Genomic DNA, 14,310 nt, shown 5'->3' on the forward strand with positions numbered 1-14,310 from the left:
TTATAGTTGTTTCTTCCTTATTACTAAATTGCAAGCTCTGTGATGGAAAGGCCTATGTCTTGCATATATTTACATCTGGTATAATATTATTTTATACTTATTGTACATGTAAGACACTGCTTTCAATACAGGAGACTCTTAGTACTACCCATAATGTCTATCCTTAGTCCTGTCAACATTTATATAATATAGTCACATGGTACATTATTTTATATTTACATATATATCTACCTGTCTTCATTTGTAATGCTTACAATCCCAACTCCTCCATCATTTATGTTAGGGTAAACTACCTACCCTAGTTTTTAATTCTCATGTAGACTGGTAGTACTCCATGAAAGTTTAGTAAGCGTTTAGTATAATACCATAACGATGTTTAATAGTATTTGACGGTTATGGAGACATATTAAGAAAAATACAAACTTGAAAGACCTTATGTGTGAAATTTCATTCAGAATAAAACTGACACATTAAAGAAAAGTGAACTTAGAATAAACTACCCATTATTAATCTTTAAAAGATTTAGGTCAGTTAGGATTAGATTCAAAATAAAAATCTTATTCATAATTTCTTCAAATGATTAAGATCAAATATGTCCAAAATTAAGAATAATTTCTTCTGAAGCTAACAGCATTTGTTGATTGGTAGCAGGAAAGAAAAAAATATAAGAATTCAGAAAACTTCTATCAAAGTTTTTAAACGCTTTAAAAATCATGCAAAAATTCCCTGTAATTCCTTTTCTTGACTGAATTACTGTGTCTTAAGAATAACATTTAAAATATATTCTTAAACTTGAGAAAATGTTCAAGTTATCCTTAAATTTCATCCTAAAAAGCACTCCCAGTGGAAAGTTTAATCCTAAGAAAGAAAAGAGTGGTTGTTTTATAAGTGAAAGTAAAATAAATTATTCCCAGTTTCTTCAGAGGAAAGGGATAGCTGGCAATTTTTTTAAAAGACATAATTGTTTCAGTTTCTAACTATAAAAAAGAAGGATCTTGCCTTTATAACATATTTTTATAAAAGCCTCTAATCTCAAAAAATAGCAATATTCAAATGCAGACATCTGAATATAAGATATATTGCCAAACATGTGAATTTGCAAAGAAACAAGGGAAAAAGATGTAAAAAGAATAAGCTATAAACTACATACCTGTTTAAGTCTGGCAAGTTCTTTCAAAGCTCGTCCCCACTGCTGCTTGTAATGCAGTTTAGACTTAGTTGCAGATTCCAACTTTCTTTCAAGTTCAACCTAACAGTGATTAAAATCATATCAAGTGAAACACTATACCACTGTGTACAACCACTGAAAGATAATATATACAAAGAGTCTGGCTTAAGAAAAGAGTTTATACAGTGTAACATACGACATCATCTAAAACTGTTATAGAATTTACTATAAATATTATGGCACATGAACATTTTCTGTTTAAAATATAGTCTTATTTTTATTGCCTAACAGTCTATCCTAAAAAGAACTGAATTAGTCTTAACCTCCAGACAGTTACTATAAATGTATTTAAACATATATATTATATAAAGATCATAGTGAGAAATACATTCATTTTTTACAAAAAGCAGTTCTAACTGTTAACATTCCAATTTTGCTGTAACTCTAAATCTTAGAAGCCAAATTTTCTTTTTGGAGGCCTATCTTCATATGGAATTTTGTCTTATGAAGACAGCCAGTAGAGATGCTTTTATAACTATATTTCGGCAAAATCATGAAACTCTGAAAACAGTGAAATGTTTTATCAGAAAGCAGTTTACTAAGAAAGAGTACAAAGTCAAAAATATTTTAAGAATGTTAACATAAAGCCAAGAGTAAGAAAAATAATGTTCCTTAATAACTCACATTCTATTTTCTATTTTTCCTCAAATATATAAAGAAAAACACTAAAGTGATTCAATTAAAAAATATGATTATTTATACTTGCAGCAGGCAATCTGTTGTACATGAACTGAAGCCAACTTGGCTATGTTTTGGAATGTACTCAGTGTTTCAAACCAAGTACCAAACAAATTCATGTAGCCAACAGTCAGTTTTACTATTAAGTGATAATGTAATAATCTGCTTGAATTACAGTAAAACACTGTTACTCTGAACCAGTCTAATTTTTATATCAAGTCTAGTTTTTCCCATACATACAGCTTGTAATATTTTACAGGAAAACAAAAATGAAGACACCATCCAAAAATTCCAACTTCAGAAAACTCATATGAAAATAAAATGAAAGAAAAAACAGATGGCCAAATTCCCTTCACAAAAGTGCAGAACATTTTCTGCAGTAATATATGACTACATGGAGTCAAGGTCTTTTCTGCTTTACAAATCTCTAGTGCTTGGATTTAAATGTGTTGACATTTCACAACTAGACTCAAGCATCTTAAGTTGAATAATACTGCTGAGATTATTGAAGATGATCTCGTCTACCTATGCCCCAAAGATGTATACCTACTACTTGGTAATTTAACAAGAGGCCATACCTCAGAAGAAAAGAAAAAAATATTTTTATCACTGTGGGATAAGAGGATAGTATTCAATTATACAAGCAATCATGTCCATGGGTCTTGAAGAAGGTCTAGTATACTAGATGACCCCAAGAATGAGGGTTAGGCCAGAGATGAACCTAGTGGGATTACTTATACTTAATGCACCATCAGAAAAAAATGTGGATAGGTTATATCTGTTCTGCCATAATTATTAAAATAATTTGTATTTGCATAGTCACACTAACTTAAAACACACGTATAGTTATCGATATAATTTCTTTATTCTTAATACAATCCTGTAGCTAGTAAATCTGAGACACAAACCTCATTCTTCTAATTCATTCCTATCCCCAGATCAATGATTCCTAACTTATTTTTTTTAAGATATGGATGTCTCTGTGATTCTAAAGAAATATATGGACCCAATTCCCAGAAAAAATGTACACAACTAAAATTTTGATATAATTTCAAGGCATTCAAAGACTTGGGTTCTTAAGAGCCCTTACTGTAAGTAGATTTAAACTTCTGGAAGCCTTTGTACTTATATTTTTCTTTAGGTTTTCTTGATCATGACTGAGGTAATAGACCATAAGCCAAGTTATATACTCCTGAAAGAAAAACTCATCTCAGGACCTACAGTCCATTCAGAGGCTAGGAAAACTCAAAGCACAGATTGAAATTCACTGGTTTCCAATCTCCCTATTTCTACTCTTGACACACCTACAATTCTAGTTCTTTACTAGAAGTATGGCATTGTCTTTGTCTCTTAATCTGCTATTCCCAGATCAAGTCTGTCACAAGGAACTCTACATTTCTCTCTTGAAATATTTTCAAATTCTATTCCTTTATATTCCTACCACTACTTCCTTAGCCCAGGTTCGTCTCAACTCATCTTGACTATAAAAGGTTCTTTTGTCTCTCCAGCCTCCCCAGCCTCAAATCTATTCTATCTACTAATCTTGTAAAAACCACTATTAAATAAATCTATAGTAGCTACTATTTATCTACAGCATTAAACCTAAACTACTCCACCTAGGATTGAAGGCATTCCAAAATACAGCATCTGTCCTACCCGCTCAACCTGCTTTCCTCAACAGGAAACCTACTCCAACCAGGTTTGTGTCCCCTGTGCCTTCCCTACTCCTTGCCCAAGTTAATTCCTGAGGCTGCCAATTATTTTTCCTCTGCTTACCTAAATCTTAAGGCTTAGCTCAGACTCTACCTCTACATGAAACTGTCTTACAACTACTAGATTCCGAACGCTAAATGGTTTCTATCACATTCCTTGGTGTTTGATTATTCAAGGTCATTTACTGCTCTCTGAGTAATTTCCCAATTACTTTACGAACTCTTTAAGTGAAGTCTCAAAAGGAAGTCTCAAAAGGATAATGTACTTTTTCTCTTCCTGTCTTTGATTTTTCTCTTATCTTTCTCATTTGCCCCAAGTCAGGGGTGGCATATAGTAGATACTCACCAAATATTCTTACATACATAAATTTTAGCTTAATTAAAAATATTTACGTTCTTTCAATATATCTTCAGTCTTTTCAACCTCTGTAGGCCCTACTAAATTACATGCCTTCCATATTTCATTTTTTAAAGTCCCAATTATTGAAGCTATATACATATAAACACAATGTATGTGTATATATGTATGTATATATAATATATATACGTATGTATGTATATATACATATATATACGTATGTATGTATATATAATATATATACGTATGTATGTATATATACATATATATACGTATGTATGTATATATATCCCTAATCCAAAGTGTTCCAAAATCCAATACTTTTTCAGCACTGACATGACATAAGAAACGCATCTCAGACTTCAGATTTTCTGATCAGGGATGCTGAACAGGTAAATACAACGCAAACATTCCCAAATCCAAAAAATCTAAAATTGGAAACACCTCTGATCCCAAGCATTTTGGATAAGGGATATGCAACCTGTAAAAAGAATCAACAATTACAGTTGCTAAAACTATATGTTTATGTTAACTTATTTTTAGACAATTTCAGTAAAAATGGGAATATGCATATTACACTGAAAAGAATACGTAATGAGAAAAGAAAAAAAGCTCTCAATCAGACATAACCAGAGCTTACAAATTAAATCAGATACTTTTTAACTTGGGTCTTTCTTTTTGTGCATTTATCTCTTTGTCACTATTTTAAGAAATAAGATTCTGCCCTCTTCTGGCTCCAAAAAGATTTACAAAGAATTTTCAGAAGAGCTGAAAAGCCTCTTTTCACTAGGCACTTAAACATGCTGGATGAATGTATTAAGTCTAAAATAGAGGCAATTAAATTATGTACTTTGCCTTGAGAGAGAAAACTCACAGTACTGCTTATACTTTTAATATGTTTAATGATTTTTATCCTTTTGATAAAAGCATAGTTGGAAGAAATTTTAAAAGTCATTTAAAATTTATTTTTATTGTGGATATTACCTAGTCAACCAGTCTATATTCAGGGATGAATAAGATAACACCTCTGTTACAATTTTGATTTCTAGTCTTTAAATTTCCCCAGGGTAAAATGGAAGTACTCTTAGACACCCACATAATAGATCTTGTGAGAATCCATGTGACATTATCCAATGAGTGCTTCAAATATTTCTGGTAGGTACTACAGAATTCATATTTATAAACACAGAAACACTTTACTACTTGGTTTTATCAAAAGAGAAATGGGAAATGTCCAGCTGGATTCAAGTTCACTGGTAGAAAAATGAAGAGACTGACCAAATATGTAAGAAAAAGAATCAGTTAAGACTTGCAATTAAATCAATGTGGGGATAAGAGTACCCCAAGATAGCTTGGCAGCTAACAGGCTGCGGAAACATTTACTGAGTTCAGAAACACTACATGAAAAATATATTTCAGGGAGATGGGCAAGTTTAGTTTTGGACATTCTGGGATATCTTGAAGACTGACTTCCAAGGGTCCAGGAGATGGACACTATTTCCATAATACCAAAAGATTATTTGTCTTTTCCACTTTCATGCTTCTATAAATGTATACTGGAGTTTTCCAGAGGCTACATGATGTATAATATCACAACAGAGTGAATTCAAAATCAGATATAAGAATTCAGATGTCTATTATCCAGACACTAAAGAGATTTGTAAAATAGTAAAACAATGTTACTCTTCTCAATTTTTTTAGAAAATAGTTATTTTTCATAAAAATGTTATCTAGGTTTTTTTTCCCCATTTCTAATACAGTGATTATCAATAAAGGGACCCTGAGTCCAAAAAGTTTGAGAACTACTGTTCTAAGGCATTCAAGAAAAGATGTTGGGTAGGCAGTTGAATATATGGGTCATAAGCCGAAGAGACAGGTCTTGTCCTCTAACACATATTTTCTACACACTAGATGAATAATTTTTTTCCTTAATGTAAAGATCAAGTTACTCTCCTACTTAAAACCTTTCAATGGTATCTCATTATTTACTTAACTTTTATATTTACAAACACAGGATTTAAGTAAAACAATGTCCTAGGTTCTATGCTTAGCATTTTACAAATATTGAGTCATTTACCTCTGTTATCAACCTTATTACCTTACTACCTCCATTTAAAAGATATGGAAATAAGTACAGAGAAGTAAACTAAGTGGCAGAGCTAGGATTTGAACCAAGGTGATGTGGCTCATGTTCATACTGTTAACTACTATTATACTATAACTCTATTAGAATAAAAACCTAAACTCCTTGTCATGGCTTTAATGGCCCATATTTTGAACCTCATCTTGTACATTCTTCCCTCATGCTCTAGGATGGCCTTCGTCCTCAACCTCAAACCATCCAGGCTTAACCTCCCTTCAGTTCCTTTGCAGCTGTTCCCGGGACACACCTTCTATAGCTTTTCACATTGGTAGCTCCTTCTCTTCTCACAGATCCCAATTAAAATGTTAGTTACCCTCCTCAAAGAGGCCTTCCTTTACCACCTTATGTGGGGTGGTATCTATCCTGACAGGCCACCTACATTGCCACATTCAATATGACATCACCTTTTTTATTACTTTTATGTTTGACATAAAAATGATCTCGTTCATTTATTTTTTTACTCTCTCCTCTATAATGGATCTCCCTGAGGAATCTGTCTTGTTCAATGCAAGACTAACTATAATCCTAGGAACATAGAAGGTACTCAATAAATAGCTGGTGAAATGATTAGCAGCTACTTAACATCTCAAAACAATTTTGTACCAAGATGACAACATGCCCTCCATTAATTTTTGCTGAATAAATGAATATATGAAAATTCTGAGTATCAAACATGGTGTTGGTTCATCATCATGAATAACAAATGTTTACTCAGTGCTATAAGGTACAGGGTGCTGTCCTAAGAATAGGTAATATGAAAATAGCTAAAACATGGTTTCTGCCTTGGAAAGTTTAGAATCTAGGTTGGATTATGGTAGTTCTGAAATAAGTATAAGAAATACACAATAAGTATTAAAAGTTCCTAAAGGAATCTATTCCACAGCCTACTATCAGATTATAGTATCTCAACATAAGCTTTAAGGATTTGAGTGCTGGATTTATTAAATAAAAGATTTTGAAGCTATTCCATAGTCTTTCTCTCCCTGCCACACTTTAGCAGACACCAGACACTACTTCTCTCAAAGTACTCTTGGCTGTGACTGTTATTCCTTAGTCCATTTTCCAAAACATGGAAGTCTATCACTCCCTAATGCTACTTTGTTTTTTGTTTTTATAAGTTCTTGCTCTGTCACCCAGGCTGAAGTGCAGTGGTGGGATCATGGCTCACTGTAGTCTCAACCTCTTTGGGCTCCAGTGATCCTCCCACCTCAGCCTCCTGAGTAGCTGGGACAACAGGTACGTGCCACCACATCCAGCTAGTGTATATATATGTTATATATACACATATATAATATATATTATATATTTTTTTATACATATATTTTATATATATATTTTTCTACAGAGACAGGGTTTCTCCATGTTGCCCAGGCTGGTCTTGAACTAAGCTCAAGCAATCTAATCTGCCCACCGTGGCCTCCCAAAGTGCTGGGATTACAGGCATAAGCCACTGTACCCAGCCCCCAATGTTACTTTCTGATTACAATTCATCAAAACTCTTTTCTATTAACATCCATTACACAAATCTTACAAACTTGGGAGTAATATTTGACTTTGCTTACCAGATAAAATTTGAATTCTTTAACTTAGTATCTAAGACCTTCCCCCATATGGCCAAAAATTACCTTTACTTCCAGCATTCTCTTATCAGCCCTATTTTATAAACTACTATTACAGGTTCAGCATCTCTCATCCGAAAACCTAAAATGCTACAACATTTGAAGCTTTTTGAATGTAACATGATGCCTATATTAGTCTGTTTTCACGCTCCTGATAAAGACAAACCTGAGACTGGGCAATTTACAAAGGAAAGAGGTTTAATGGAGAACTCACAGTTCCACGTGGCTGGGGAAGCCTCACAATCATGGTAGAAGGCAAGAAGGAGCAAGTCACATTTTATATGGATGGCGGCAGGTAAAGAGAGAGCTGGGGCAGGCAAACTCCCATTTTTTAAAGCCATCAGATGTTGTGAGACTTATTCACTATCGGGAGAACGGCACAAGAAAGACTTGCCCCCATGATTCAATTATCTCCCACCGGGTCCCTCCCACAACATCTGGGAATCATGGGAGATACAAGACAAGATTTGGGTGGGGACACAGAGCCAAACTATATCAATGCCCAAAGGAAATGCTCACCAGAGCTCTGTTGTCCAGTGAACTAGAACCACAGGGAGGATGGCCCGAAGGAAGCTGGAGAGAAGGGCTCTCTGATGGGACATGGAACCATAAAAAGATTCAACTACTGCCAGCGAAAATAAAGGAAGTAGAGAGAGATGGAAAAAACTATCCCAGCATAGATTCAACTCCCACCCACTAGTCTTCCGCTAGTGCCCCCTGGTAGCGAGTCTATGAGGGCAAGGAAGCCTTCAACACAAAGCTCAGTAGGAAAAGATGGGGATGGCTGGCACAATTAAATCCTTAAACTTTAAAGGTAATTTTCCTGTGTATTACCTGTGTTATTTTCCTCTGAATGCTATATTTTTTTAATCATGCCTAAAAGTTATCAAATCATAAAATGCAAGAACACATATGGTCAAACTTGTCTATTGGACATTACACATTTTTAATGCCTAGCACCTGAACATGCTGTTTGTGGAGGAATCTCAATTTAAATGAGAAGAACGTGGCTTCCAACCACAGAAAACAAAATAAGACAACTATTCCTTCTTCCTAGCTGAGAGCTAGAGTGCAAGTCTGTGGTTCAAATGAATACTCCTATCTAGGACATTGAATCTACAGGGGTGATACATGGAGAGAATATTCACAATGGCTACCACAAAACAGTTCAACAGCATGACATCAGAATCAGAGGGTAGGGAATCCAGTGACAGCATCAACAGGAGCATCCGAAGTAGACTGTTTTCTGACAGGATCTTGGGTATGCTTTGCTTTCCGTATCCTGCCCATATTCTGAAACTACTTCTTCAGCCTCCTGAAAGTTTTGTAAATTCCTTCCTTACTAGAGTTAGTCAGTTCTGATGTTTGCAACCAAGGACTCTAATTTGTATAAGCTACAACTGACATAAGCCAAGAAATTCAAGTACTAATAATGTCATGTGTCTTTAATTCTCTGATGCATTCTTATTTGACATCAGAACACTATAGCAAAACATTATTACATTGTATACACATTATTGATTGATTTTATAAATTGATCACTGGGACTAGTTAAACTGCACAAAATTAACATGTGTACCTTTTCCAAGGTGAGAAGATTTATTTCAGACTGTAGACGGATTTCTGGTTTGTTGTTTTGCTGGTCCTTGAACTGTTGGAACTCTTTTTCCAAAATCTTATACTTATTTTCAGCATCATTAAGCTGTATTAAAAAAAGTTTAGCCATTTCAAAACAATGATATGCAAAGTTTAACAATAAAGTATTCAATTCAACAAGGTCTTTTTTTTTTTTATTTTACAGCATGCTCATAGTAGAAAATCTGGAAAACTGATAAAGTATAATGAAGAAAATAAAGATCCTTAGTAATTAAAAATTCAGTAAATCAACTGATTCTACAAAAACTTTTGAAGAGTATGAAATTTCTTATCAAACTAGTATCATGAAAATGTTTTTGGTAAAACTCAAATGTCAAATTTAAAAGTTACCTTCAGAAATACTAACACTTTCTTTACACTTTTCTTAAGATGTCGCATGTAAGAAAAAATTCAGCAAGAGACCACCAGAAGCAGAGAGGAGCAAACACATTTCAACACTAAGGCAACTCTGTCTCTCCTGGATTCCATTAGAGCAGAGTAAGTGCAAGTTCTCTGCCAACCCAGGATTAGGCCCTACAGCTACAGTGAAAATAATCTCAGGCGAAGACTCAGGAATAAAAACAGAGAAAGAGATTACAGGCTAAAATTACTAGAAATCCTCAGAAAACAAAGAAGGAAAAAGAAACCAGAAAAACCATCAGCCCAGTTAATTAAATCAAGGAGTGACCAGGAGATCCAGTTTACTAAAAGAATGGAAATTTCTTGAATTTGAAGAGTTGAGGACAAACAATCAGGAATAGTCTAAAGCAACTGCCCAGTGTCCAAAGCACAGGAGCATAAAGAAGAGCTGGCAAGAGTGTCTCCAGATGGTGACAAGCTTGCCGACTTTTACTGGACTACTTTGAGGCCAACAAGCCAACCCTGGCCCTCTACTTATGGAGAAGGCCTACACAGAATTCTGGGATACAGATGGAAGAACAACATCTTTTCAGGTTCTCTCTTTACAGATGTGACTGTCCTTCCAATTCCTGAGTTCTAACTCCAGGCTTGTGTTTTGAGGGGCTCCTCTGAGCCACATGGAAGATCCTCGAGTACCCCAATGGAGCCCTGAAACATAAGGCCTCCATAGTCAGCTCCATGCCTGTTTCCTTTTTCCCAGAGACCCCCCAGCCCCCAGCAGCAGTGGTCAACCTCTTCTGATTCTGCTCCAGATCTTGAATTTAGAGACAGTTACAACCTGGATCCCAATTCTGTTTGAAACCTAAAGAATAACATAATCATCAATACACTGGTGCATGACTCTACCTAGCCCAATGTAATGAAAATAAAATGTGAAAAAAATGAATAATCTTGACCCCCTGCCAAAAAAAAGACTGAGCATTACAGATATGCCAGATAATATCCATGTAAATAAAAAAAAGCTCAATTTTAATGTAGCATTTCTTGTTTTTACAGTTTGGTACCTTATGAATTTTACAAATTCAAATACTATTACAAGTTAAGGTAATTTAAAGATTATTTGGTTCAATTCCTTCATACTAATAGGTAAAAACAAAAAACAAAACTGAAAGTCAAAGAAGCTAAATAATTGAGGCAGTGTCAAAGACCTAGTGAGCTAAGTCAGTAGCAGGGGCAAAAACCAACTTCAGAACTTTTCATCCCCTTGAATAATGCTTTTATTAAAGCAGTCAATACTTCCTGAAAAACAAAATGACACGATAGTCGGCCTTGACTAAACATTCAAATTTCTCTTAGAACGGTTTCAAAATTTTTTAAAAAGGTACGAAGATGTTCTTTTTGAATGAGTTTTTTTTGAAATGCGAACAAAGACTGCTAAAGATGTTTTCCAAAAACATATACCGCTATGACTATCCATCATTAGATAAACCAATTATCTCTTCCCTAAGGCATAGGACTTACCTAAATCTGAAATATTAATACCAAGAAAATATGTGGCAAAAATGGAAATCATCAGTAATAATTAGGATTTATCTAGCATCTTTAGGTAGTGTTCCATACATGAGAATTGTCCATATGACAGAAGTTTACCTATTTTTTAACATCCAAAGTTGAATAGAAACCTTTCTAAAGTCTCTCACTTTTCTGTTTTAAACAAAAGCTGAAAAAATATTAAATTTGGTAGTTTCTTCACAATTCCAGAACATTATCATACACAATTCTTGTTACAATTGGGTTATAAAGCAGTAAGCTATTAAGGCATGTTGGGCTCTTTTTCCTTTGCTAAGTGATCCACAAACTACAGTGATTTGAGTCCTAGTGCCTGCTATAATCTATTTGAGTAGAGATACTTAATCTTCATCAGCTCTCACTGACAGTGTGCTTAACTGTCCCTTCTACTAGTCTAGTTAGAATTCTGTGTATAATACATGTAACATGGTCAAGGTAAGGGCCCAAAAAACTTTTCCATACCTAAAATGTGAAATGTATACAGTCATGGACTTAGCAATCTGGGCATCTTGGAAACTTCTCCTGTCCTTCCTACCCCCTTTTTTTCCCCCAGGTTTTAGAACAGTGGTTCAAGAATACAAGTGTGCTCCGGGTAATTTTTCCAAAATATCAGTTCTTCCCACCAAAGTTAGTTATTCCTACAAAGAAGTAAACTACACCATATACAACACCATATACGAGTCTTTTTTCTTTTTTTTTTTTTTTGAGACAGTGTCTCATTCTGTTGCTCAGGCTGGAGTGCAGTATTGTGATTATGGCTCACTGGAGTCTTGACCTCCGGGGCTCAAGTGATGCTCCCACCTCAGCCTCCTGAGTAGCTGGAACCACAGGTGTGCACCACTATGCCTGGCTAGTTTTTGTATGTTTTGAAGAGATGCAGTTTTGCCATGTTGCCCAGGCTGGTCTTGAACTCCTGGGCTCAAGCAATCCTCTCACCTAGGCCTCCAAAAGTGTTGGGATTACAAGTGTGAACCACCGTGCCTGGCTTATACCAGTCTTAGATAAGGTACAGATAGGTGTATTTTCCAAGAGCTCTCCTGGTGACTCTAATACATGTTAAGAGCCTTTGTTCTAGACGGTTGAATCTTCCTGATAAGTGGAAGAAGAGAAGCATTACTGTGAATCCCATCATAATTGCCCACTTTCACAACTTTATCTTTTGTATTTTAAACAAGACTACCCTACTTGGTAACAATCAAATTCATATTTTTACAACCACCTAAATAATGGCCCTGTGCTGCTGTGGAAACTGTTCATGAGAAAATTTAGTGAAGACTTGGGACGCATTCATCATACATATCTAATCTACACTGGAATTTTTCAAGAAAGATAAGCTTAATTTTTAACAGCTTGATTCTTTTTTTTAGCAAATATTTATTGAGCCCCTATTATGTGCTGACAACTGGCCTGGACCCCTGGGATACAGCTATAAACCAGAACAGTTTTTATGGAGCAAACAATCTGATACTGATTAAATTATCATGCTAATGAAATTAAAAAACTGTTATGACATATCATAAAGAAAAAGAACAGCAGAATAATGTCCTATGAGACTATAAAATAAAAACTTGACCTAGACTTGGGAAACATTAATTAGGGAGGATTTCTAGGAGTGGGTGATGCTTTAGCTTAAAACCAAAGGAGGAACAGAGTACACTAGGCCCAGATAATGCAGCAAACATGAAGATCCTGTGGGTGAAGCGAGCATGGCATGCCTGAGAACTTGATGGAAGACAAGCATGGCCAGAGAGTACACAGCACAGGCACAAGAGTGGGGGATGAAGTCAGAGAGACAGGCTCTGATCTATGCAGAGGCCTGCAGGACAAAATGATTCTGATCTTTTTCCTATGAGCAACAAGACAATGCTGAAAGGTTTTAAAGAGGAAAGTATCAAGATTCCCAATTTCAAAAATATCATTCTGGCTACAACATGAGGAGATTAGAGGGGCCCATCACTGAAACAAAGAACATTTACAGGTAGAAGGTCAAGTACGGAGAGAAGGACCACAATGGGTTTTAAATGCCTTTAAGACATCTGAATAGAGATGCCAAAAAGGCAATCAGATATATGGGTCTAGATGGCAAAGGTAAGGTCTTGGATATGACCCTGGATGTGAAAGTCCCAGATGTACAGATTGTCTCTGAAATCATGGGCATGAAATCATGAATAAGATTGTTTTTGCAGAAAGTAAGTCCTGAGCTTGGAGGAAGTCCAACATGTAATGGCTAAAGGAAGACAAGCCTGCAAAAGAGCCTGAGGATGGCCAGAAAGGTAGAGAAAAACAAGGGAGAGTGGTGATGTGGAAGTTGAGAAGAGAAAATACAAAAACAAGCACAATAGTATTGATGATATCAATCAGTTTTACTGAGTATGAGGAGAGGAAACAGGAACACAGACAATTCTCTCATGAAATTTGTATCTTAACTAAATTTGGTCCTTAACTGAATTTGGTTCAGTGCTACATGAAGAATATCTATGTTTGCTTAAAGAAAACTTATCAGAAAAAGATTTAAGTTGGAAATGACCTGAAATATGCATAATTTCACACAAAATAGTTAGAAAAAGATCCAACTTAAAGTATATTTGAATCTCAGTGCAATAAATATGATTAATAGTCTAAATTACTGTGAATTTTACCACTTTTTAGTAGTTAGTGAACTATTTCTCTTATTACTAGAATGCAAATAAACTAAGCATAAAAAGATGACAAGTACATTATCCAACCTGTTGCTGAAGGCGATGTTTATCCTCTTCGAGCTGTTTGATTTTTAACCTTTCTAGTTCTACTTGGTGAATACAGTCCTCTTTGGCCCTACGGATAGAGTCCTGCAGTTCTTGCAGGTTCCGTTGACGTTCTGATTGAAGTTCCTTTTTTTCTCTTTGAAGCTTAAAACAAAGGCATCTTTAAGATGTTGGTTTATTACTAGCTGCATTATACTATTCAATATTCCATTATCTTTCTATACACTCAAATGTTCAGGATATTTACAAATTTATTTTCATATC

At 35.0% G+C, this 14,310-nt stretch overlaps 1 protein-coding gene across 2 annotated transcripts in view; it reads right to left on the bottom strand.

Annotated features, from left to right (window-relative positions):
• CEP120 (centrosomal protein 120) overlaps positions 1–14,310 on the bottom strand; it is a 75,601-nt gene that overhangs the window by 18,364 nt on the left and 42,927 nt on the right. For both annotated transcript variants that reach the window (XM_063665172.1, XM_063665171.1), the window contains 3 exons: positions 14,029–14,190; positions 9,318–9,440; positions 1,151–1,249 (listed from right to left, as the gene is read on the bottom strand). In XM_063665172.1, coding sequence (XP_063521242.1) covers positions 1,151–1,249; positions 9,318–9,440; positions 14,029–14,190 — 384 coding nt within the window. The remainder of the gene's footprint in view (positions 1–1,150; positions 1,250–9,317; positions 9,441–14,028; positions 14,191–14,310) is intronic.

This window comes from Pongo pygmaeus, chromosome 4 (assembly GCF_028885625.2).
Source record: "Pongo pygmaeus isolate AG05252 chromosome 4, NHGRI_mPonPyg2-v2.0_pri, whole genome shotgun sequence".
Classification (NCBI taxonomy): Eukaryota; Metazoa; Chordata; class Mammalia; order Primates; family Hominidae; genus Pongo; species Pongo pygmaeus.